The following is a 26,878-nucleotide window of genomic DNA, read 5'->3' as shown; positions in this document are numbered from 1 at the left end:
ACGCCTTATGCCAGTTAACGCCTTACAGCTTAATAATCTTGTCCGTTGTCCTCCCTCCTTTTGCTTCCATTCTTTTTGTCTTTTCCTACCCCACATTGCTTTTCGAGCACTTCCTCTTCGTTCCTTTGCAGTGATTTTACTGGTTTCTTCCCTTCTTATTGGGTTCCCTTCTTTGATTTCTAAAATTCTTCTCTGTTTAATCTCTTCTTTTACTTCTTAATAAATTTATCAAAGCTTTGCTTAGCAATTTTTCCAACTTTCTTATTTCTTCTTCTTTTAAAAAATTTTTGAATTCCTCTTCTGTTAAATGTCAGTTGACAATCATTGGATGAAATGAAAAAACGACACCTGCGGTTCCAATTTCCTCTCGTAGAATCGCAACCCCTTCTTCAACTCGACTTTTTCATCCCCAAACTGGTTTCCTTAAATGATGTTTCGAACGTTGGATTAAATTAAAAAATCGACACCTGCAGTTCTAATTTCCTCTCGCAGAATCGCAACCCTTTCTTTAAGTCGACTTTCATCCCCACGCTGAACGCATCCGTTTCGCATCTCACTCTTTTCCTGTTCTTCTTCTTCTAGCACACTTAAACCAGTCTCCATCTCTCTCTTTCTCTCTCTCTTTCTCTCTTTAGAGTCGGTTAAATTGCTTTATTAGCTCCCTTTTCCTCGGATGTCCCCGTCCGGGAAGCTCGCATGATTCTCATAATTGAACAGCGTACGAAAGCGAAGAAGAGATCCGTTACTCGTTGCCAATGACTTTTAATAAAAAAATAATTACTTTAAAAAACTAATTTCTATCATAATTCCACTATTTCTTAACCAGATTCCATATTATTTCTCTTAAATCCACCCCAAAATTAATTCCTGCAAATATTCTTCTCATCAGTTCCTTCAAATCTACCTTTTTCTTAAACCCACCCCAAAATGACTTTGTACAAACATCCTCCACATTATTTCTTTTAAACCCACCCAAAAATTAATTTCTACCACCCTAAAACTAGCTCAAAAGCACCATAAATTACAAAAACAACCCTGAAATTAATATTTACCACCCTGGAACTTGCTCAAAAGCACCATAAATCACAAAAACAACCCTGAAATTAATTTCTACCACCCTGAAACTTTCTCAAAAACACCATAAATTAGAAAAAGCACCACTGAAACACAATTAAAACCGCGTGTACTTCCTGGTGCCACTAATTAATCACGATAAATCAGTCGTGGGGGTTGCCAGAGGCTCGCCAAAGCTAGTTTCGCGTGGCATCCCCTTTTTTCAGCAGAAAGCGACAGTCTCACGGGTGCCAGAGCCTCGTTTCTAACGCTAATGACGTCGTTGACTCTCACTTAACAAGAGACCACCCTCTAAATGGAGGGTTGCGTCCTGCCTCGCATCCTCTCGCCATGGTGATTACGAAACTCGAATTCCAAGCGAAATTACGCCCCTCGTAAGCGCTGTTAAACTGTGCGCGACTGTGTGCGCACCTTGTTGGACAATGGACGCAAGTTTCACCGCGAATTTCGAGAGAAATCGACGCCAACCCTTCGTTGAGGACACCTTTAACGTTGTTCTCAGTTAAGGGATGGATTTTCTTGCATTAGAAATTTAATACTTGGCTTCGATTTGAGTCAGTTTGGGATTAAGTAAATGAAAAGGATTTTGAGAGGTTTAAGAAGAAAGTTTGTGGTACTTTTTGGTCGATTTTGGGAGCAATGAAAATAAAAAAAATTTGAGAAGTTTAACAGAAAATTGACTGCAATATTTTAAATAAAATAAGGTAGAGTTAATTTATGACACATGGTTCGAGAAACGAGAGACAAAGTGTTAAGTTTAATAATGTTACGACCAAAGTGTCACGTCGACAAGAAAATATAGTATTCCTGTGCTCAGTGGCTGGTTAATTACGACTTAATTACTGCTCGAGACGTTGTTGATCGAGAACTCTGTCAAGGATCGTGTTTTCGACCCAAATTTCGCAAGATCGCATTTCATTTAAAATTTTAATAAAAAAAGAAATACAATATTCATTTTTCTGATGCTAATTTCAGCTTTGTAAATGATTATTAAAGAATTCTTTCGATTTTCAAATATGGAGGCGCGCAGGGACCAAAATGGCGGCGTTCAAGCGCGCGAAATTCATTCCAAACCATCGTGCGCGATTAATATCTCGCAACTCGTTGAGATTTTGGCAATATTCACTTTTCTAATGCCAAATCCATCATTATAAATTATTACTAAATAATTTTTTCGATTTCCAAAGATGATGGCGCGTGCAGAGACCAAAATGGCGGCGCTAAAGCGCGCGAAATTCAATTCGAACACGCGACTAGCCATGATTTCTCGTTCGAAACGCAACGATCTCGTTGCTCGTTGATGCTGATGATCTCGAGCGACTGGCCACACGCGTGGACCACGTCCACGCCGCTGTTATTACGCTTAATGTGTCCGACTGAAATGCGAGCCGCGTAATCATTGTAATTTCCTCTGCTGGCTGCCAGTTTCGACCAATGAAACGGAGCATTATGGACGCTACGCGATTCTGACGTCACGCGAGAGAGGATTAAGTATCGTCTCGCACCGTGACCAAGCGATTAAGACCAGCTAAGTATGGGACTTTAATGGCGATCGACTGAGATACCGCAATCGCTCGAGATGGCCAGTGAAATCGTGGACAGTGAATTTTAAACTGTTTCTTGTGGACGCGAAATTTCGTTGCTGCGAAAAAAGCTTTAGGTGTTTCGTTTATTTATTTGAAGGTTCTGAAATTTATTTTTTGTAATTTGTATGTGATAAGAATTGTGTGATTCAAAAATTTTGTTCATTTTTTAAGGTTTGAGTATTCAGTTTTTTTTTTTTAGATCTTGAGAAATTTAAATATTGAAATTTTCATATTTGGAGAGAAATTGTGACTTTTGCAGTTTGTAACTTGCTTCTAAACTAAAGAAAGAAAATTATGAGACCAAAATCAGCTACTTTTACTTAAAAATCACATCTCCAAATAAAAAACCAACTTTCTTCACGTTAAACTGCCCAAATGACCCCAAGAAGTTCACAAAACCACCAAAACCAACCCTCCAACATCACACTCTCGAATATCAGTATAATTTCAATTTAATTGCTGGTCATTTCGATCTCTCATCCTCTGCTAGGACCCCAGCAATTATTAAACGCGTTCAACCATAATTCTGCTGGAAACTGTTCTCCTCAATTTCACCAAGATTTGAAGAACATCTTCTCAAGAAGATGTTCTCCTCAATTTCGCGAAGAGAGGACGCTACTTGCAGAACTTATTAATTTAGAAACTGAGCCCAGAAGAATTGGAAAAAAGGGCCAAAAATTGGTATTTGTCCTTCTAATAAATTAAGTGATCAACGTGACACTACTTTTTGAACTTCTTTCCCTTCGAATCAGAGTTTTAAGGAACTCTGAAGCCGCCATCTTGCTCTTCTCACTCGACCCAAAACTGAAGAACTTATTAATTTAGAAACTGAGCCAAGCAGAGCTGAAAAAAAGAGCCAAAATTGATAGTTGGTCTCTTAATATACTGAGTGACCAATAAAACGCTATTTTTTTAACTTCTTTGCATCGAATCAGAGTTCTAAGAAACCCTGAAGCCTTCATCTTGCTCTTCTCACTTATTAATTTGGAAACACAGCCAAGCAGAGCTGAAAGAGAAAGAGATCACCAGCGAGAGCAGTTATCGAGGGTAAGTTTTCTATCAGCGATCTTGTTGTCGCAATTACGGGAAATTACGAAGAAACGATCGAGAGAGAGGCTGAGAGAGAGAGCGAGAGGCAGCTCTCGAGGAGTCGATTATTAATGGAGAGGGAGCCAAGGCGCGTTTCGTGCGGCGTTTATGGCGGGCCATGGTGTGTACACGATGACCAGCCGCGTTCTTAGCGTGGCGTAATTGCATGATGATACGTTACGGCCATGTTGGAGCACTAACGACACACGCGACCCTACCACGCTTGCATTTTTTTACTTTTCTTCCCTTTTCTGGGCTTCTCTCGCATTGTATGGACGACGAGGATGGCTTGTTTCTTGGTTTAGAGCCCCTTTCGAACTTATTACGCGACTCTATCAGGCTTGAATTTTTTGTGGACGATGAGGATGGTTTAGAGTTCCTTTGGAACTTATTACGCGACTCTATCAGGCTAGAATTTTTTGTGGAGGACCAGGATGGCTTGTTTCTTGGTTTGGAGTTCCTTTGGAACTTATTATGCGACAAAAAATGATGCCAAGGCGTGGCGTACAAAAAACCATTGCTTCATCCCTCACAAATTTCTATTTTCTGAAACCAAATTAAACTCTGAACCACCCCAAAAGACTCCTCCACATCCCTCTGCCATTAATTAACCTCAACCGCCACACTGCCACCATTTGATCCACCTACCAATGCCACCTGTCGATCCACCACAAAAGCTCACAAATTTCTGCTTCCTCAAATCAAATAAAGCTCAGAACCACCCCAAAGTGTCCTCCACATCCCTCATTCCTTAGCTAACTAATCGCAGCGCACTCTGCCACAGCAGTTCCACCATTTAACCCACTTTTTCCTCAAAATTCTCGCGACGTTCGCCTAAAAAACGACGCGTTCGCCTAAAAAATGACTCGATTAATCGACGAAACCGAGAAGGCGTGTCGTGGAGCACGGATTGACTCGTCTGTTTCGAAAATTCGAGGGCTCAGAGTCGAGGAACTCGCGCAAGGAGGAGGGCTTGACGATCATTCAAGCTGCCACCGTCCACAGCTGCGCTGCTCGCTCGTTTATTACCGACTATAGATTATCAATAATGAGCGTGGCGATCGATATCCGTCCTGGCCTCGGTTGATTGACTCGCGAGAGGCCTGGACAGAGGCAGCCAGCTTATAAATGGCGTCTAATTACGTTGATTAATGCCTGGTCGGATGATTTTTCTCCACCCAAACTCTCTCTCTGGCTGTGCACACGAGTCGTACGACTCGTTGTCGACGGTTTGGCGAGTCTTAATTGAGAGAGAACCGAGGAGATCGCGATGATCCACCCGATCGAGCGACACGTCGCGGTTTAATCGATCCAGAGGACCCTCCTCGCGTGGATGACGCCATTGTTCGTCGTCGAACTCGTCTTCCTTTGTAATTCGATTGTTCCAGCTGCTTTTCTTGCTCGATGTTTGCGAAACTTATCGCAGAAGAGATTGTAAAGGGTGGAGATATTTTTTTGGTGGGGAAATATTGGGTTTTTTGGTGTTGAGGGTCCTCCATTTTGTTCAGAAGGGCGATTTAAATTGTTTAAATTGTAAATATCGTTTAAATTGTCTTTTGTGGCGAAACTAATTGCCCAAGAAATTGTAAAAGAGAGAAAATATTTTTATTTAGCGTAAATCTCATTTTTTATAGTATCAATGGTCCTCCATTTTGTTCAAAAAGACAATTATTATTATTAAAATAGTTTTTTATAACGAATCACATTGAATGGAGGCAAAATACGAAACGGATTCGAGGCAATCTTAATAAATTACCCGCGCATTAAAGCGATGTTGGCGCCGCCGCGCGATTTGTATTCATAATCCGTCAGAGGGGTTCGCAAACTCGTCATTAAATGGTGGAGCCGCTTCCTGCGACAAACGTACGCATTACCAAGCGGTTCGTTCTGATTTTTTAACGGTTCTGGTACAAGCCTTGCCCACAAACGTGTAACTAGGGAATTATATACGCGTACTGGGCTCGAAGGAGGTTATTTGCAATGTTTTCTTTGTTTTTAACGCCACGAGGGACGATCGAGGCATCGTTTACGATCGAGGTGAAATGATTTTTCGAGGCCATCTGGGTTTCTCTCGATGCTGTGAACAGAAATTTTCATATTTTTAATAAATGTCTTGAATAAGTTCATTTTTGGTGTTCTTATGCGCCATGAAAGTTGCAATTTGAGGCTTTTAGGCGAGAAAAATGCTTGCAATGAAGGTGAATCGTTAATTTCAAGGTCATCTGGGGTTCTCTCGAATCTGTGAACAGGAATTTTAATATTTTAGAAAAATATCTTGAAGAAGTTTACTTTTGACGTTATTGTGTGTCATTAAAATTGCAATTTTTGAGGTTTTTAAGAAAAGAAGATGCTTGCAATGTAGGTGAAACGATTTTTCAAGGTCATTTGTGATCCTCTTCAAGCTGTGAACAGAAATATTAATATTTTTTAATAAATATCTCTCATAAATTCACTTTTAATGCTATTATGTGTCATTGAAATTGCAATTTTTGAGGTTTTTAAGAAAAGAAGATGCTTGCAATGTAGGTGAAACGATTTTTCAAGGTCATTTATGGTCCTCTTGACGCTGTGAACAGAAATTTTAATATTTTTAATAAATATCTCTCATAAATTCACTTTTAATGCTATTATGTGTCATTGAAATTGCAATTTTTGAGGTTTTTAAGAAAAGAAGATGCTTGCAATGTAGGTGAAACGATTTTTCAAGGTCATTTATGGTCCTCTTGACCCTGTGAACAAAAATTTTAATATTTTTAATAAATATCTCTCATAAATTCACTTTTAATGCTATTATGTGTCATTAAAATTGCAATTTTGGGGCTTTTGGGGAAAGAAAATGCTTGCAATGAAGGTAAAAATGCGCGAAGGTAAAAAAGGAAAAAAAAAAAGGAATATACTTTGAGTTCATCTTTACATAAATTTTCTATAAAATATTGAAGAGGAAAGCAACATCCATAGAAGATGGAAGGTGTCAGAGGATCACGAGATGGCTGATCATTGTGTCACACAAGTTGGCAGGGAATTAAGCGAATCATTATCATCGTGTCAGGTTCATTATGCGACGTGGCTGTATTATCGAGGACGAAGGACGGAAAATGGATTCAGAGGATCGTGCAGGACGCGGAAATTGTTTAATCCACTCGCTCATTAATTATTTAACGGGCCAGCCGTGTCGTCCATCAAGTTCGACGCTCGTTTCCGGTTGCCAGCGGCTGGAGAACGTTTTTTATGCTTTCGAACACGAATTTGAGATTTTTGGATGCTGGATAAATTTTTATGCGACTTGAGTACTGAGATTTTGCAAGCAAATTAATTAATTAAGTTAATCTGCTGCTTTATTATATTTTTCTCAGACGTTGTGTTCCATTTTTAATATTTTTAAATGGTAAAATTAAAAGACTATAATGTTTGTAATGCTAGAAAAAATCACCAAATTCGTGGACTTGCTCGACAATCCCAAAAAATGTCATCTTCTGATGCCAGATAGGAGGATCGTTTCGCTGTAGAGTCAATCACCATAGCCGATCTTCTTTCAATTTCAGCTACAGTGCACATTAGCATACGTATCAACGCGAATAGCGAGGTCTGCCAAAACAATTGCTAGAAAATGGACGGCTGGCATCAGATATCGTGTCTGGGGTAGCCAAAGAGAGAGAAAGAGAGAGAGAGAGAGAGAGAGAGAGAGAGTGGTCGTAAAATCACTGAGATTCCATGTTTATTCAATATGCCTCGAGTTTGGTCCCCAGTTCTTATCCAGAATGTGGAACTGATGCGATTGGTCGAACAATCTCGCGTGGAAGAGATTCGCATCTTTTTACTGTATGGAATTATCTGATAAGCGAGTGAACTGTCTCTTCTGCGAGAAGAGTCGAATAGAAAAATTGTACATTGGCTTTTGAGAATCAAAATCAATAATTATATTATATCAAAATTAATTGTATTGCTAACCACTTTAATATCTTACAGAAAAATCATATATATTTTAATTGCAATTGTACGACACTTTTGCAATTTTTCAGCTAAATTTAAAATTGATAAAGGTTGTCTCTCAAGTGTCCACCTTCGTTTAAAATTAATTATATATTGCTTTCCTCTTTAATATCTTATAAAGAGACATTTAATCGCAATTGTCCGACACTTTCAGCTATTTTTCAGGTAATTTTAAAATCGATAGAACTTACGGTTGATTATTTAGACTGTTTCCCAAGCGTGTACGCGTTGGTTGTTTCAGGTTGCGACGGAGAATCGGACGAGGGTGGCAGCAAAAGACGGAGGAGCAGGACCAACTTCAATAGCTGGCAATTGGAGGAATTGGAACGGGCATTTCTGTCGAGTCATTATCCCGATGTGTTTATGCGAGAGGCGCTGGCTGTGAGACTCGAGCTGAAAGAGAGCCGCGTGGCCGTGAGTAGAATCCGTTTGCATTATTAACAACTCAACACCACCCGGATTATCCCTCGCGTGAGATACGAGCGTCGAGCCGCGTCGAGCCGCGTCGCGTGGACGCCTTTCACCAAACGAATCCAGTGAAACCGAAACCAGTAACTGAATTTTAAAATTCAGGATTCAATTGGGCAATTTTTGTACGATTTTTTTTAATTATTTCTAATTTATGTAGGAATCCAAATTCCACGTGGACGATTTTCTCCAAAGAAATTGAGACGAATGGAAACGAGTGATTAAATGAAAAAATTGAGAATTCAATTGGAGAATTATTCTACAATTTTTTAACTAATTGCATAGACTCAAATATTTATTAATCACACAAATTTTAATCCCACATAAACATCTTTCTCCAACCAAATGACTCAAAACCAAAACGATCAACAATACTAAAAAAAGTTCTTCAACTAAAGAATTCTCCCACAATTTTATTTATTAAAAATATATATAAACAATTTTCAACTATCAAAACGAACTTAAATCCCACATTACTCTAGAAAAAAACCCAACAAAATAACAATTACCAATTAACCAATAATAATTGAAGTTTAACTGCGAGATGAGTGACGAAGCAGTAAAACTAAAGCTGTGCTCTTTTATTGCGAGCTGATTTCACGTTTCGTCTAGCATTATCCACGGTCCCAGATCGCCTGTTCAGATAGTCGAGAATTTATGGCGAGTTCGCCGTCATTTTTCGAGGGTTGATGCCCGACAGACGGCGGGGGTGGTTTGATCGCGTTGCCTTCGGCCCTTGAGCAGGTCTCACGGGGGCAGTTAGTCCATCTGCTCGATTCTGAGTTGCGGTTACCTCGACAGAGGCCAAGGACTGTCCCGTGCGGGTCTGCAGGACCTATCTCGACAGTGTCTATTTGAATAATGAACCGAATCTATGGGCTTCTTGGCTTCAGAGGTCCATTTTTTATTTTTGTTCACTGTGTAGAGGGGTTGGTTGAGCTTGTGGAATTTTTTTAGGTCCCTGCACTTCTCAATATTCATGTTTTTTTGAATTTTAGAGAAGAATTCTTGTTTTGTCTCTTGGAACAATTTTTAAGTACATTTTTTGTTTTCTGTCACTGTATATAAAGGGTAGAATGGCTGATCGATGTTGTAGAATTTTTTAACCCCTCTTGTAGAATTTTTTAACTCCCTGCACTTCTCAATATCGAACAATTATTAAATTTGAGAGTAGAATTCTTATCTTGTTCCTTGGAGCAACTTTTAGAGCATTTCTTAGTTCCTGTAAATTGTATAAAGGGTTAAATTAACCTTCCAGAATTTTTTTTGAACCTCTTAAATTTCTCAAAATGAATATCTTTTCGAATTCAAGCAAAGAATTCGTGAAGCAACTTCCATTGGCGCAGAGTGGAACACACCTTCCATGCGCAGAAGTGATTTGTCAGCGGCAGGAAATCGATTTCGTGGGAAAGCGTTTTTTAATGCCAGTGGCGCCTCTCTTTTCTCCGTTTAAACGGGCCGCCTGGTATATCGCGCGGCTGAATAAAAGCGAATGATATCGCATCGCCCTCTTAATTTATTCTTCCGGAAGCACGATCGCCGGATAAATCGCAGAACCACGCGAATCAGTTTCCGTGGAAGTCCCTGCGAACCACGGAACTCGAAACGCAATACGCTTTACCACTTTTTACATGACTGCCAGCCGTTTCTCAAATAATTAGCGCAGGTTAATTGACGGGCCCATAATTCTCGAAACCATCCACGGTGATTCCACGCAGCTGCGAGCTGCGCCTACTTTTCACGCACATTTTTCCCCTTTGCAATTGAAATCACTATTTTTTTTCTCATTGCTGCATAATTCGAACTAAATTTCTGACATAAAAATTGATTTTTCTTCTTTGCAATTGAAATCACTATTTTTTTTTTCTCATTGTTGCATAATTTGTGCAAAACTTCTGACTTGAACATCGATCTTTTTACTTTGCAATTGAAATCAGAATTTCTGTCAATATCTTCTTTTTTTGCTAAATAATTGGTGCAAAACCTTTGCCATGAATAATAGAACTTCTTTATTTTTTTATTGCAAAGTTTCTACTTCAGATTTTGCCAAATTTGCTAAGCAAAACCTTTGCCATGAAGAATAGACTTTTTTTATATTTTTGTTGCAAAGTTTCTACTTCAGATTTTGCAAAATTTATTGAGAAAGTACGAAAAGGATCGCGATACCCTTTCGATGCTGGTGAAACTCGAGAGCATGACCTGCTGGTGGCCATCGATGGAACCAGCGAAGGGTGGTCCCTCAATTTCACGGCCCATCGGATACGAAACCGCTCTTGTATCTCCCTGAGTTGATAAGACGGTTATATTTATGCGCATAGATACGCTTCGTTGATAAAATTGTTCTGTACGTTTCAATAATTAATTGAATATCGTGTTCTGTCGAAATATTGTGCTCCAATATGGAAATAATTCTCTTTTTGGTATTCCAAAGCTGTTTCTATGATAGAAACTGTGCTTTCATTTTGCAATTTTTTATGAAAAGAAGTTTAATAATTTTTAAAGCTTTGTATTTCTAAGTTTAGAGAATTATTAGAGCATTTAAAATTGTATTACGGACTCTGTTTAATGTTACATCAGAGCTTTTGAATTATTTTTCATTAAAATATAGCAAGAAATGCTAAATCTTTTCATTTTAAAATTTGTTTGATAGTTAAAATGCAAAATTTTCAATGTAAAGTCTTTTAAAATTGATGTATTAGGTATAGCAAAGAATATTAAATTTTTTCAGTTCTAAATTTCGCAATAATTAAAGCCCAAATGACGCTAACTCAATTTTACAATTTCTAATGTTGACAGTACAGCACAATTGTGCTCTAAATTTATAATAATTTGTTTTAAACTTTGTTAAACTGTTGTATTAAACTTCCAAAGTACTCTAAGCCCATAAAACCTCCAATTCTAGCAATTCCGCTATATAAAACCACCGCGTCTCCTCCAAAAAGCACTGTAAATGACCCACGCATGGCGCAGAATTAATTCAGACACCCCAATTATGCTCCAAATCTATTCTAATTTATTTCAAACTTTGCTAAACCATTGCACTAAACCTTCAAAGCACTCTAAGCCCATAAAACCCCAAATCCACCAAATTCCGCTATATAAAACAACCGCGTCTCCCCCAAAAAGCACTGTAAATGACCCACGCATGGCGCAGAATTAATTCAGACACCCCAATTATGCCCCAAATCTGTTCTACTTTGTATTTAAACTTTGCTAAACCATTGCACCGAACCTCCAAAGCATTCTAAGCCCATAAAACCTTCAATTCCAACAATTCCGCTGTATGAAACCCGCGAAAAAGCCGCTTAGCAGCCCACGCGTGACTCGCAGACGCGACACGCGAAACCAGGCGTCGAAATCACCGCTCTCGTCGCGTCAGTGCCTTCGCAAGACCCAAAGCGACGATGACAGCGGCGATTCGTGCGCAATTCGAAGCCAGTGCTGACATCAGGTCACGTCGCAGCCGGTGCGTCTTCTCTGAGGGACCGTTCACAGATTAGATAACCGATCCCCAATGCGAGATTAGTCCCTGCGGGTGCAGCAGCCCTGAAAAAAATATTGTCACGAGCTGATAAACCGATGACACGGTTCAGCACGAGCGACTGCCGCCGCGCTTTACAAGCGGGGCGTCGGTTTTCGTAAAGGGCGATCCGTATCTTCTCTGCTCGCTACGAATTCATTAGTCTCGTTCCAGCGGCTTTCAGCTTCTCTTGCTTCGGCTGGAGCCTGTTAAAGGGACGCGTGGGAAGGTCTGCTTCGAATGCTCTTCATTTACAATCTTACCATTTTCTTTAGTTCCGTGTTACTATATGTTACTATGCAGTATATATTAGAATATTACTAGAATGTTACTAATAGAATAGCAGAATATTACTGGAATATTACTAATAGAATAGTAGAATGTTACTAAATATGGTCAGCAATCTTTTGGGTAGTCATGGTTTACAATCTTACCATTTTTTTAAGTTCTAAGTTTCCACGAATATGGGTGAAATATGGTCACCAAAGCTTTAAGTTATCATGATTTACAATCTTACCATTTTTTTAAGTTCTAAGTTTCCACGAATGTTACTAAATATTTACAAAACATAATTACCAAAGTTTTAAGTACCAAAGTTTTGGTATTTAAAAAAGATGGCGAATGAAAATTGACCAAAACTGAACCGTACACATATCGATCGCAATAAATTCGACATAAACAGGCTCGAGACTCGAAGGTATTCAAATTGGATGGGGTTTCGTTTGTACACCAGTTAAACGTCGATCATTATCATATTTATTGGAAAACCGTTGGAGCAACCTGAACAGAAGCAGAGGCAGACCAAGAAGACTGGTTAAAAATCAATCGCGCTACGAATGGCTGACAAGTTTCTCGCTCTCTGCTTCTTTACAACCTGCTCTGTCAGGACTGGTCCTCCTCGATGCAGTTCGTTAGGCGTCCATCGATGATTGGCGGTCGTTTGCGTGGTTTGCCACGGATTTCGATCTCCGTTTATGGTCTTTTCTCGTAAATACCTATTTCACTAAACTAAAAAACAGTTTGAGAAACTTAAAACTGAAGAAAGAATTAATTAATTTTGATAATTTTAGTAAACTAAAAAGGTATCGTCAGCCATAATTAAATACCAATTTTACTAAACTAAAAAAGAATTTAAGAAACTTAAAACTAAAAAAAGAATTAATTAATTTGGCTAATTTTATTAAACTAAAAAGGAATTAATTACTAATTTAATATCGTCAGGCATCTTAATCAAAGCAGCCATAATTAAATATAAAAAATAATCTACGAAACTTAACTTAAAAAAGGATAAATTGCAAATCCATTATCGTCAGCCATCTTTAAATTAAGACTCTCAGAGTCAACCACCAATAATTCACCCTAAATTCGACTATTCAACTGCCTAATTGCTGTGAAATTAGAAAAAAGTATCCAAATCGATCCTCATCGATAATAGAACACGTCTGACGATAACGTTATCGCCATAAATCACGCTGAAACTGTTCTGAGCTAATTACTATCAGACTTCGAGATGTTTTCGAAACGTACACCACTGATTCTTATCCCACTGATGCTCTTTTATGGCGCTTGTAAACCCACGACTAGAAAAAACGGGTGTTACACGTTTAGTGAAAGCACGTGGTAAGCTTGTTAGTCGTTATCAGTCGACGATAATTTCCAACAGCGGTAATAATCACGATGCGACGTTTCCTGCTTGTCAATTTTAATACTGTGCAGCTGTAAGCTGTGTTTCCTCCTTGATAAAAAGAAAGATCGACCAGCTGTGACATCGAGTGGCTACTATTCAGTCTTTTTCCTTGTTTGTGCTGCTTTTGACGACGGAAAATTGTGAATAAGAGGCGCCATTTTTAATTTTCTCTGCTCTAAAGATCATTAATTGGATAAATATTGTTTAAATGACTTTTTTTAAGTAACAAATAAATTTAGAAGCTTCCAAATTGGTTCTAGAATTTTTATCATTTTTTTTTTAGAAATTTAATTGAGAAATTTGAGGGATCCAAGGTGCCATTTTTGAAATAAGTAATTTTTGTTAAGCTCTCGTCTGTCAGAGACTAATTGAAGGCAGAAAAATGACTGCTTATCGTCCCCACATATGCGTCATATCCAGTTCTGTTTATCGTTCCGTGCAACATCCATAATATATTTAACTCTTAGACAATACTTTATCTGGGGTTATGTAATAGCGAATGAAATTGAATGATGCTCGCCAATTAATATCGCTTGTTTCCAGCCGGCGATCAACTCGTTACTGCGACATACGACATGCGTAATCGTGCGATACTTTATCGAGCCCCGTACACAATTAACAACGACTCGATTGCGCGTATTAATCGAACGCCAACTTCTCTCAAAAATTCTTTAAAATATTGCAGAATAAGTAAAAAAAAATATCTGTAAACAATTTCTATTAATAACTGATTAATTAGTTATAGACTCGTCATAAATCACACTTTTCCATACAATTTCCATAAAAATGATAGCAACAATTGAAATAAGATGGTCCAATCGTAAGTTTCACGCGATTTAAGTCCATTAAAAGCCCTCGTGTCGTTTCTATTGGTCGATTCTCAGGTCCCCTCGACCCAATCAGTCACGAAGGGTGCCCCAAGACGAAAACTTAAGACACGTGACGTAGCATGGGGTTGTATTGATCTGTGGTTCGCGTGATAACAGCGCCACGCTGGCTGGCGGCAACAACTAATGTCTTCATCCTTTTGAGCCACCTTTTCAACCCCATCTGACCTCCTCCCCTTCTGTGGTGAAATTCACGCAGCGTTTAAACTCGCGAGCGAGCACGCGAGCGCGAATGGCTTCGTCCAGCCATGAATCAAGGCACTGCAGGGAGTGCATTGCTTCCTTCTGGTTCTTTCTCGCGATATTCGACCATGAAATTGACCAACATGTCTTCAACGTGCCTTCAATTACTCGCGACAAAGCAAATTCAGTCTCTGTGAGCCTCTAAAAACCAAAGAACTGCTTTTGAAGATCATGCATCGTCTCAAAGTCTGAGCAGTAGAGTAAGTTAAGAGTAAATGCGGTGTTTGTGAGAGAAAAAGGCACTCGCGAGGCAATTGTGGGTGAGTATTGACTTGGAACGATTGTGCCTGTTCCCAGGTGTGGTTCCAGAACAGAAGAGCGAAGTGGAGGAAGAAGGAGCACACGAAGAAGGGTCCAGGCAGGCCAGCGCACAACGCGCACCCTCAGAGCTGCAGCGGAGAGCCAATACCACCTGAAGAACTGAGGCGAAAGGAGCGAGAGAGGCGGCAGAAGAAGCTTCTGAAGGCCCTGGAACGTCAGCAGAGGAAGCTAGCAGCGAAGGTAACTAGCAGCCCCTCGAAAACCCAAAAAACAGTACCCCAACAGCAGCAAAAGTGCTCAAAAGCAGTGCACACGCTCGAGATCGAGCGTGTAAGCCGTCTAATCCCTCTGAAACCTTCAAATCCAGATACCAGAAGACACGTCAGACCCGGAAAACGCAATGTTCTCGTTCCAGGGGATCACAGTGGACCTTTCGACGCTGCGCGCAGAGTGGGAGTCCCGCAGCGCGGCTGCATCCAGCGGGAACTCTCTAAACGGGAGTCTTGGCGGTTCCTTCAACCATCTGACGAACAACAACGAGAGCAGCAGCGTGTCAGGCTCTGGCAACGACGCGAACGAAGAGATCGACGTGGTTGGAGGCTTGGATTCCTGCAGCGAGAGCGGCAGCGAGAGAGTAGACTCTGCTGCGGACGGTTCCATCGACGGAGAGTGCTATCCAAGGCTATCCAGCGTGACCAACGACCAACCTGACCCACGAAGACCTGTGAACCAGGTCTCCAGCAGTCTACAAAGCCCCAGTTTGAACCTGGACCACCTGAACCAGCAACAAGGCATCCATCACTGGGGTCTGAGCCTGCTCGAGAGAAGACGAGAGCTGGTGGCCGTCAACGGATCAGCTGTGCCACGTCAAACGACGAACAGCAATGCGGGAAGGACTGTCAGGCAGCAGTCCAGTGAGGAAGAGGTCCAGAACAGCAGCATAGACTTGTCAGTGAAAGGCAGGGAGGACAGGAAGAGGCTGAACCCGTTCTCCATCGACAGTCTCTTGGGCAATAACAGAAGCAGCACTGGTGTGCACGAGTACAGAGCATCGACGCCAACACTGTCCAATGGCAGGGAGTCCTGCAGCTCCACGTCGCCCATTTCTGTCCCCACTTCGCCCTCCACCACGTAGTGACCCAAGGGTCCCTTCTGGGTCCCTTGGTGGGCCAATAAGTGCGAATTGCCCTGGTGTTAGACAACGAAGTCGTGTTTTGCAGGACATTAAGAGTCGAGGACTAAAAAAATGAGGCAATAGAGGACGCTTTAGAGTAGGATCGTCGGTTTTTGGTCTTCGAGGGGGGAATTGATGATTGTGAAGGGGTTTTTTTTAGATTTGCGTGTGGTGCAAGGGTAAAAGAGTGCGATGAGGTGCTGATGTATCAGTTTACGACATATCTGAGCGACGTGTGCGTCGTGTTCGAGGATTGTGCAATTGCTGAGCCCCTGGAGAGGGCGTTCAGGGGCGGCTGAAGCCACGTGGGCGCCAGAGCGACTGACTGCGAGTGTATTTAATGTAAATAGCTATGATTATGGACGATTGCGGTTTATTTAATTGGTCCTTGCCGATACCCCAGTGTTCGAGTCGCGGATATTATTTAAAGCAATAGAGAGCTCGCCTGCACGCGTGTATATAGTACTTAGAGGTTAAAGAGGGGGGGAAAGGGGGGGGGGCAGGTTGTTCAGGCGACGAGTGGTGGATGCTGAGAATAAAGACGCGGTACAAAGCTGAATTACGGGATATATCGACCCTTTTTTTATGTCGTTAGAGCGTGCGTTCATCTGTTATGGGAGAGTGAGAGAGAGAGAGAGAGAGAGAGAGAGGGGTGAGTTATGAGATGCCATAAAATCTGGGATGCGAGACAGTATCTACCGTATATTCATTTCAAATATATTAATTTATTCTCAACACTATTTGCATTGATTTTGTGGTTCATTGGTGTGGCCCTTTAATTCCTTTTCCTTTGCTGTTGGTGGCGTTTTGGGCTTAAAGGGTAAGTATATTCAATTAACACCACTAATTGTTAGAACATTTCACTGCTTAATGCGAAAACTAATTAAAAATAAATAAATAAATAAACTTTATGGATTCTTAATTATTGCAATTTGAATAAGAATATTAAAAAAACCAAAAATAAAAGAAATACTCAATTAAGGTCAGCAATTATTGCAAAATTTCACTGCTTGATGCAAAAACTAAATAAAAATAAATAAATAAACTTTATGAATTCTCAATTATTGCAACTTGAAGATGAATATTAAAAAAATCCAAAAATTAAATAAAGAAACACTCAAAACCTTACAATTAATCATTAATTATTCAATCAGCTGTGGATAAAACAAAATTTCATATGAAATATTAAATTTTCAAGCAACCTAAAACACTAAAAAATCCTCAATCATCGAATCGAAATAACTATCACAAAAAATAAGCAAGATCAAACCAGATAACTCATGAAAACTGTACAATCAATCATTAATAATTCACATGCATCCTGCAGACTAAATACAATAATTAATATAATCCAATCAGCTGTTGACAAAGACGAAGAACTAAAATTTTCAGCAACCAAAAACTCTCAAAACTCTTCGATCAGTGAATCAAAATGACTGCCACAAAAAATAAGCAAGGTCAAACGAGATAACGCTCAAACATCGCCCAACAAAATTAATCAATGTAAGCTAATTAAACGAGCCAGTAATACGATGCCATCGCACTTACGCCAGATTGATAACACTCTAAATCCTCAAGCTTATAAAACGCAGCAACGCACAGCCACAATGGCGGCTGGCGGCCATCGCGCGTGGAATTATATTAAATCTCGTTCAAACATTCATCGCGTTGGACAAAACCGTGCGAATTAGCGTGGATGAATCCTGATAACTTAATTAACATAACTCGAGCGGTATCTAAACGAGAAACGCGAGAAAGGAGCCTCAAAAAAGGACCAAAAAACCTGGAAAATTCGTCCTGAAAGATAAATCACGTGTCCTCGTCTCATTACCCCCTCCAATCGACCCTTAAAAACCGTTGCAATTTTTACTGGCGCACGTTTAGCCGCCATTTTATATTCACAGGCGTTTATTCGAAAACTGGCGCACGAGAAATGGCGAAAAAACGTGGCGATAAATGCGACGCTCGCTGGTCGTTCGTAAATTCGCGGAATTGGAAGAATAATGGCGGCTGCTGCCGCAAATACCGCCGTATGAATATGCAAACGTCAGCCTCACGTCGTCGTAGATCAAATTTACATACAAACCGCGATCTGTTAATTTTATATATGGCGCTTTACTTTAGATTACTTTCTGGCAATTTTTGTTTCCCACGTTTCTCTTTTTTTTGGGGTTCGTTCTAGCAGAAAATGTCCAGCGAAAGCAATTATTATTCACGAGCAGATTTGTTTAACCGCCCCTGCGTCGAATTTTTGGAATAAATATTTATGAATTTCACTTCGTTTCGCTGGATTTTCGATCGAGATTGAAAATGATCGCGAACAGATCGAGGAATAATTTTTAAATTCATTTTATAGCAAACTTATTTATTTTCTTAAGTTTTTAAGTTTTTCGAGTAATGCACTGCTGATTTTGATTTATCAGGCGTTTAAAAAAGTACAAAAGGGTTAAAATTGGTCATTCTTCTGTCTCCTCTGTTGAGATGACCATAATTGTATCATTGTAATTCATGAAATGGCCCAACAAACAAAGCTGATGGGCTTTGTGAGCGAAACAATTATCGAAACGATTGTTCTCCACGCGTGGTTGATTGAAGTTGGTTCCTTTGGCGATGGCGGAAGGTGAGTCGAGGTCGAGGAATAATTAGTGGTCGATTATGAGCCTGAGATTGAGACGAGATCGTGTCGCGAGATCGATCGAGACTTGAATCGTGGTAATTGATCAAGATACGGTTTTTCAGAGTTTAATTATGGACGATGGAATTTTTTGAGCGTTTATTTTGTGGTTCTGGAGTTGGTGATGTGGGTGGGTGGAGGCCATATTGGGTATGGTGTTGAATTATGGGAAATTATAAACTTTGTATGCTGGATTTGACTTAAGACTTGTGTAAAAATAAGAAAAATGTTTGTAATTTATTAATACTTAATTATATTAATACAACTAGTATTATCTTCATATCATTCAAATCCAGCACACCAATAGCCCAATCTCAACACAAATAACTCCAACAATCAAAAAAATCAACAATAAACCGACAAAACACAATAAAATCGACGAAAACTTACCAAAAAGCAGTCGCACATTGCACAAAAGCCCAAAGCACCTTGCGTAACAACGTGGTACCAACATGGCGTCCCCAATTCTTGGTCCCTCTCTGAAGACACCCCCACCAGCGGCTCGAATAGCACTCGAAAGGGTCCGCCAGCGATCTCTGTGGACACTTGTTGGATCGTTCGTTAAAACAGCACGCGAGGGGGTGGCGGTTGAATAATAACGACAGCGTCTCGACGCGCGTGCTGTCGTCGTCGCTTGGCGAACAATGACTGCCACGTAAATCACAGAGGGCTGTGGTCGCGGCTGGGTCACGTGTGTTATTATCGCGCAACGGTGCGCGCGAAAATATCCGGGCTCGTTTCGTACACTCGCGATTAATACGTTCCCCTTGCGAGCAAGGACGCCCCTCGAAGCTCAGAGAAACATTGCATTACGTTTCGTTGGTGTTTGTTCTTTTCGCCACGCTCGAATCATTGTGTTTGAGCTGCGAGATTTATTGTTCAAGCTTATTGCTTTGTAGGAACTCAATTTTATAGGTTGGAAGTTGCTTCCAAACTGGAGAACTGTTGTTTGTGCAAATGGCGTGAGTAGAAATTTAATTGGTATTGATTTTCTTCTCCTCTCTTTAAAATTTTGTAAATTTTGTAAATTTTAAGTCTCCTCTGAATGTTCCAAAAATCGCATTTTAAATGTTGAAATTTATTGTCCAAGCTTATTACTTTACAAGATCCCAACTTTCAACCTTGTAAGTAGGATTATGCAAATGGCGTCCATTGCACATAGCACATAACAAAAAACAGCTAAACTCGAACGATGCTACACTGGTCACAATCGACCACAGTTCATCATCAACGCAAACACGAATTGGTCTCGCAAATAAATTCAAAACGAAGTGAAGAACGAATGCAGCAAGATTTATGGCTCCATACACGGCTCACGTGGCTCTAGTCAGTTACACTCGAGCCTTCCTGGTAACTATCTTTTATTCATTACGCCTGTTGCTCTATTTAACGCCGTGGCACGATCGTGGCCAGTTGTTCCCTTTCAAGTGCCGCTCGTGTAATTACGTCTACTGTTAATTTATGCCCCGAAAAGTTCGATCGCCTCGATCCAGTCTTTAACCTCTCATTTGCTCTGGCGTTCTGGCGTCGTTTGAAATTCAAAAACTGGCCGCCAGAGCGATCGAACGCTCTGTTCACGTTGATTAAGCGATGCCTCCTTGCCTGGTTGCTCTTTTTACGACTGGTTCGCCAGTTTTCAAGGTCCCTGAGTACGCGTAATTCCACGTAGCCTGGCACAAAGCCAGCAATTTCTGCGTTTAATGGGACGTTGAAGCGCGATTTCTTAATTAACGCGAGGCAGAAAGGAAGCAGCAACCTGTCGAGGACGAGCAGCAACTTTCTTGAACCCCCGTCGATGGCCACGCAGCGATTAGAAATTGTTTTTAAACAATCTAAAACGCTTATCACGCCGCTGATCGTGTTACGAATAATTGTCCACAGTCACGAACGTAATTAACGTACCCCGTGGCGAGCAATTCGCTAATTTCAATGTAGTACACGGAACGTTAACCAAGAACACGTGCAAAGTGACTACGTTTTCCTGAATCGCTCGATACCATCTCTAAAAACACTGACTGATTGGCTTCTGATTAAGAATATCAATTACAGTCGAGCATTCTCTCAATGCAACACTATTGCTTTTACTGTAAACGAGCATACGCGAGGTTAGTCGTCCCTATTTGTCGCTTTTGCGAACGCCATCTCGCAACGCGGCAATTATCGAGCGTTGCACGTTGTTTGGTGATCGACAGAGGGCGCGACTATCGATTTATATCGAAGTCTGTCGAGGAACAGCCCAAGACGAGGCTCATTCTCTCGATATGACACTATTGCTTTTACTGTAAATGAGCATACGCGAGGTTATTCGTCCCTGTTTGTCGCTTTTACGAACGCCATCTCGCAACACAGCAATTATCGAGCGTTGTATGTCGTTTGGTGATCGACAGAGGGCGCGATTATCGATTTATATCGAAGTCTGTCGAGGAACAGCCCAAGGCGAGGCGCGAGAGCTGCTTTAATGTCGATACGGTTTATGTTATTGAAATAATGACGAGGATCAGCGTGGCTGCGATGCGATATCGACGATGAAGGCGTCTCTGCTAACGAAGCGATCAAGGATCCCATAAATCCTGGGATTATTAATACCTGGCAGTCTCGGTGCGTGAATCCGGCAGGTGGCTCGCTGGGCCCTCTAATCGCGATCCGGGAATAATTTACACTCGCACCGCTTCAGAAGCCATTGGAATCGTTAACGACTTTCGCGAGGTTTACTCTCTTTGAGGAGATGAGAGGACGCGCCAGGTGACGGAACTTGGGGCGATACTATCTGTGATTTTTAATTAGAATGGCTCAATTGCGAGGAACCTCTCGAACAGCGCTTAATGGAATCGATTTTGGGGTGAGATACTTTGTTATTTTGAATTTGAGGGGGTTCTGGTCTGCTTTATTTGGAGGCACTCTCTTGTTTTACATTTGGGGAGGTTTTGGTCTGATCAAAGGGGTTGATGGTCCGCCATTTTCCAATGCTTGAGAGTAGTAACTGCTTAGCTTAATTAAGCATACGATTTGAGAAACATACTTGACATTTATTTTACAAAATAGTAATTTTTATACTCGACATTACAGTCATTTTTATGTCCAGATTTGGATTTAGTATTGCAAAGAATTTTAAGAATAATTCAATATTATCTAACTATACTTAAACCCCAAATTACACACCTGCAACGTCTCAATGACCACTTAGTGAACTGCTCAGAAACTGCCTACCAATTCTCACACCAACCACAAAACAAAACTCATAAAAACGAGAAACAAAATTCGCACAACAAAGACTTAAAACGTAAGAAATCCATGCACAGCTAGATTACCAACCCAGATCAGTTTGAAAGCACTTCCGCGATCCAAAAGCATCGTCCAGGGCACCCAATAATCATCTGCCCCCACCCCAAAGCGTTATAATTCAATCTTCGCGACAGTCTAATCCCCTGTCCGGCTGGTTTCGATCCTCGATCCTCGAATCGAACGGTTCGAGGCGACGGTGGGGGCTGCTGGGAGTGGGATCGACCACACGGAATCTCTGCGAGGGCTCGTTATCTGCGCTGGTATCCGCAAGAAGAGGATGCGGCTGCGAAGAGGGTCGCAGACAAGGTGTAAGTCGATCGAGAACGATCCAATAGATCAGGCGGCAGATTCCTTGCCGGTTATTACAACGGGTCGAAGGTCGATCGCTCGCATAAACCATTTAGCCCTCGATCGAGCTGCGATACGGATATTTCCCAAAGGTGTATCGCGGGCTATCTGAGCGGTCGATCTTTTAAGGCTCGACAGGGCCCTCGCGTTCTTTTTCCGTATACGCCAAGAGGTGCATCCTGGGACGAGGCTTGGGTGACTACGCCTACTTGCGAAACAGATTTAAGGGTTTTTGAGACTGGGAGATCTGTCTCTCTCTCTCTCTCTCTCTCTCTCTCTCTCTCTCTCTCTCTGATTTTATTTCACTATATCCTGCCTTAAAATTACTCTAAGTTTCTTGAATTCACGAATCGACTGCAGTTTTACTTTTCTCTTTATTTAAAAGGATTGGCCCAACCGTGTGGAATTTTTGCGAACAGATACAATCTGTACCCGAAGACAATCGCGAAATACCGCGGCAGATATTATCGCCGCCGTGTATAAAGACGGTGCCGCGATCGAGAATCGATTTGGCAGAAAAGTGAATTGAAACGAGCCGCCTGTGGGGTCCTGCTCGCCAGACGAGAGCCAGCGGATCCAGCTCTGGCACCAGGGTATCTTGGCATCTCTCACGAAAGTTTCCTAATAAAATTTGTTCCCGCCAGTTAAGCCCGTTGCCAAAAGCGGCTATTAATTTTTTATCTCTGATCTGACCCCCTCCAGACGCGCGAGCTGGCTTTTCAATACTGCGACGACGCCCAGCGACGCGTCTACTCTGCATTATGCATGCGCATGCCATAAGTTCGAGGATCCTCGCGAACGTGGACCCCAACGGGATCCCAATTTTACTCGACACCTACTAATTCGCGACCGCTTCGAGGAACTCTGCTACTGGTCGAACGGTCCCGCTAATGGCGGACGAGGCCCACTTCCGCTGACCGTCGCGGATTGTTAATAACCCCTGGCATCGAAGCAGTTTTGCGGAAATTTTCGTTGTTTCGTGAGACGAGCAGATCAGAATCCCGCTGCTTCGCAATTTTCGTAAATTGAGTCTTCTGGGGTCTATACTGGGTGTATCGTAACGATTGATGGTGTAATCGAAAGAGGGGTCATTGTAGATGATAAAATGTAGAATAACAATTTTTTATTTGACGCTTCATTTTTTCACGTAGAATAACCCTGCATACAGAGTAAAATTCTATCGGTTGTCAGTTGATGGTAAACTTCGGAAGAAGAGTCTTGGTTCGGCAAAAGACGAGATGTAAGTGTGTTTCGAGTCGAGTAGGATCGTTCGAAGGCCCGATTCTTTCTCCCTCGGTCAACGTTCTTAAACAATCGGCTCTGTTCGCAGCAATATCGCCGATAAGTATCTCAAGACGGCTCACCCGGAGCCATGAGCTATGATCTACGTAGTGGTATGTGGTGCTTTGATGGCGGCCAGCCAGAAGTAAATCTAAGGTTTACGAGGCAGTACCGCCTCTTACTAGCGCCTCCTCGAGCGCTCCCCAAAGTTCTGCGCAAAAGAAAGAAAGAAAAAGCGAGAGTTTCGCTCGTTGCATGGCTGCCTTCGTAATTCTCCTAATAAATCGTCCGCTGCAACTGATGCACCGCTTGCACAAAAGGAATCGACGACCTCGAAAGGAGGATCCTGGCGAAACAATCGCGAAGCAACGGTCCATCAATTTCTGGAGCTCGACTCTGCATTGCTGCTCGAGTTGGGATCGACCAAATCCTCGAAAACAAATTTTTCAAGTCTCCTTAGAAGCCACAAGTGCTCGCACGCTTCGACAGGACGTCCATCCATCGTTTTGCGATTGTTTCAGCTTTATTGCAGGCTCGAAATTTCCTCTTTGCGGCACAGAGTCGAAGCTGAATGGAAAGTGACGAGGCGGATGTAGGTCGCGGGACGTTTCCACGAAATTGCAGCCTCAATACACATTGTAGCGATCTACAGGGCGTCTCGTGAAACCCAGAGAGCCGACGCTGTTGCGGATCGTGCATAGCCGGTTGAAGCGTGTGGTCATAGGGCTCGATAATATAGTTATTACTGACAGAGGCCCCCTCTGGCCAGAAGAAAGCGACGAACCCCGCATTAAAAACCAATTTTTGGTCCCGAAAAAAGCTGCGCTGTTGCCGGTAATAACAGGCCTGGTAATCTATAGTAGGTTTTCTGTCCAGGCCAGAGGACTCTGCTGCCAACCCCACCTTTCGCCCCACCCCAACAGCCTCGACAGGCATCGCAGCGATGTACCTGCCCTCCCCTCCATCGTTCCTGCCTCGACTTATCGTAGCTGCGTCGGATAATCGAACAAATTGGAGCTCCAGCCTCCGCCAGGGCGACTTTTTTCAATTAAAATGCCCCTTGGACTTGCGTCTGACAGCTGTCCGCCAGGGAACCCCGGTTTCGCTTCTCCTGCTTCGTCAAATTGGGGCCTCGTTAAAGGTATTCGCGATGCTTCGATGCTGTGTATCTATGCAGTGTGGTGTTTTGTTGGATTCTGTTGTGTTGCTGAATTTTTTTGACATTTCTTTAGGGTTTATGTTGGGAAAGATGGGCAGTTGAAAATTTTAGAGGATTGTAGGATTTTTTTGGGGGGGTTTTGAGACTCCTTTAGTGTTTTTACGGCAAGAGATGGTCAATTAAAGATTGTAGACGCTTATAGAATTTTTTTCAGTAGCTTTTGAGACTTCTTTAGTGTCTACGTAGCAAGGATTGGTCAATTAAAAATTGTAGACGCTTATAGGATTTTTTTCTGCAGCTTTTGAGACTCCTTTACTTACTCACGAAGCTTGTCTTACAGAAACAATTCTGAAACCAATATTGCCAAAACCCTAATTGTTACCTTTTGCAAAATATTTCCACTATTGAATGCACTCTTCTACAGTCATAGTAGCTCATTTAACCAAAAACTGCAAACCCAACTGATCTGCTCTACCAACAAAAATCGCTGAACCTTCCAGAAACGATGCTGGACATGTAGATCCAACTGATCTGAAGGACTCCTGAACGTTCTGAAAACGATGCTCAAAAACCAATACTGCAAATCAAGATCGCTAAAGAGTAATCGCAAAAGCAGGAGTCTCGTCGCGCAGAGTCGATAGCGTCACTCGAAGCAGGACGCGGTCAGCAGGATCGCGGCCAGTAAATTTCTATTAACGGCGCACGGCGTTCGAAACAATTGGCCATTAAATCGAACGGTCCCGCGGCAGATAATAACTGGCAATAATCGGGCCGTGGCCACCGGTTACGTCCGCGCCGCCGTTGGGGGACCCCTTTCGGCCCCGACTGGTTCGCGCTAGCGCGAAACGAGCCGAGCATCGGTAATGAGAGGTCAATTAGAACACCCCGTCGATGGAATTACCCCTCCCCCCTCGACGGTTCGAAATTCAAACTGGCTGCCGTCGAGCGTTCCTCGCTTTAATGCCCCCGAGACACGCGAGCGGCTAAGCAGCCACCTTTCTTCGATTCCTTCTGCCCCTCTCGCTTCGAGCAACGCACTCTGACGGTCGCAACTAGCGAGCAGACACGTAAATAAACCGATCCGTCACGGTATCTCGCTGCCAGCCTCGCCACGGAAAGCGTAATCGACTTTCGACTGCTCTATTGTGATGTACGAGTCGAGAGAGGTGGTTTCTTTTTGCTGTTGGGTTGTTTATTGGTCGAGAAAGTGGTGGTGGATTTTGTGAAAAGTGGGGATATTGTTGCGGGAAGATTTGTGGGAGGAATTTATGTGGGAATTTTGGGGTTGAATGAGTTTTTTGGGGTATGCAAGTTGGAGGACGGAGTTGCTCTGTTGTTGGTGCATTTGCAGTTTCTCAGTGTGGCGGTGGATGTTGTACGATGTTGTAAAAGTGTGAATATGGTTGAAAGAAGATGTATTTGAGTAATTAAAGTGGGAATTTTGGGGTTGAACGATCTATTATCCTTTCTTTTGTGATATCCAAGCAAGAAGACGTAGTATCACTATTGTTGGTCCATTTGCAATTTGCCAATGTGGCGGTGGATGTTCTGCGATGTTGTAAAAGTGTAAATATGGTCGAAAGAAGAAGTGTAAGAGCAATTAAAGTGGGAATTTCGCGGTTGAACGATCTATTATCCTTCCTTTTATGGTATCCAAGTAAAAGAATGTGATATCTCTACTGTTAATCCACTAATAATTCCCCAAAATACCAGTAGATGCTGTAAAACTCTGAATATGCTCGAAATAAGACGCATGGCAGTAATTAACGTGGGAATTTCGCGCTAGAACGATCACAGTTGGAAGAAAAGGGGGGGATACACTTTGTTTGAGGACAGGATCGGTAGCCAACGCGGTAGGAGACGTCGAAGGCCGTCACTGGAGCAAAAGAGAGACCAGTTAACCGCGGCAGGGTCAATTTACAGCCGTGTATAATTAACTGGAGCATGAAAAACGGCCAGCCACGTGCTATCTCTGGGATAAGCGAGATTTATAGTTATTAATTTTATAATAGACTCATCAAGCGTCACACGAGCACCGCTGTCGCCATCGCTCTTCGCATCTCGCGTCCACAAAAACGCCATAATTTCACCTTCGAACATTTTAATCGACCTTCTCCACTCACGTTTTATCGCCATGATTTTTCACGTCGCGTCC

At 41.9% G+C, this 26,878-nt stretch overlaps 2 protein-coding genes across 2 annotated transcripts in view; both read left to right on the top strand.

Moving 5' to 3' along the window:
* LOC143431825 (uncharacterized) overlaps positions 1 to 15,940 on the top strand; it is a 35,531-nt gene extending 19,591 nt beyond the window's left edge. The window contains exons 2-4 of the mRNA XM_076908776.1: positions 7,981 to 8,153; positions 14,842 to 15,045; positions 15,221 to 15,940. Coding sequence (XP_076764891.1) covers positions 7,981 to 8,153; positions 14,842 to 15,045; positions 15,221 to 15,940 — 1,097 coding nt within the window. The remainder of the gene's footprint in view (positions 1 to 7,980; positions 8,154 to 14,841; positions 15,046 to 15,220) is intronic.
* The window catches only part of LOC143431826 (facilitated trehalose transporter Tret1-like), a 352,198-nt gene that overhangs the window by 31,222 nt on the left and 294,098 nt on the right, over positions 1 to 26,878 (top strand). The gene's annotated exons all lie outside the window — the stretch shown is intronic.

The sequence above is a fragment of the Xylocopa sonorina genome, unplaced genomic scaffold (genome assembly GCF_050948175.1).
Source record: "Xylocopa sonorina isolate GNS202 unplaced genomic scaffold, iyXylSono1_principal scaffold0014, whole genome shotgun sequence".
Taxonomy (NCBI): Eukaryota; Metazoa; Arthropoda; class Insecta; order Hymenoptera; family Apidae; genus Xylocopa; species Xylocopa sonorina.
Note: the sequence above shows the minus strand (reverse complement) of the source record. Positions and strands in the feature narration are given on the sequence as shown.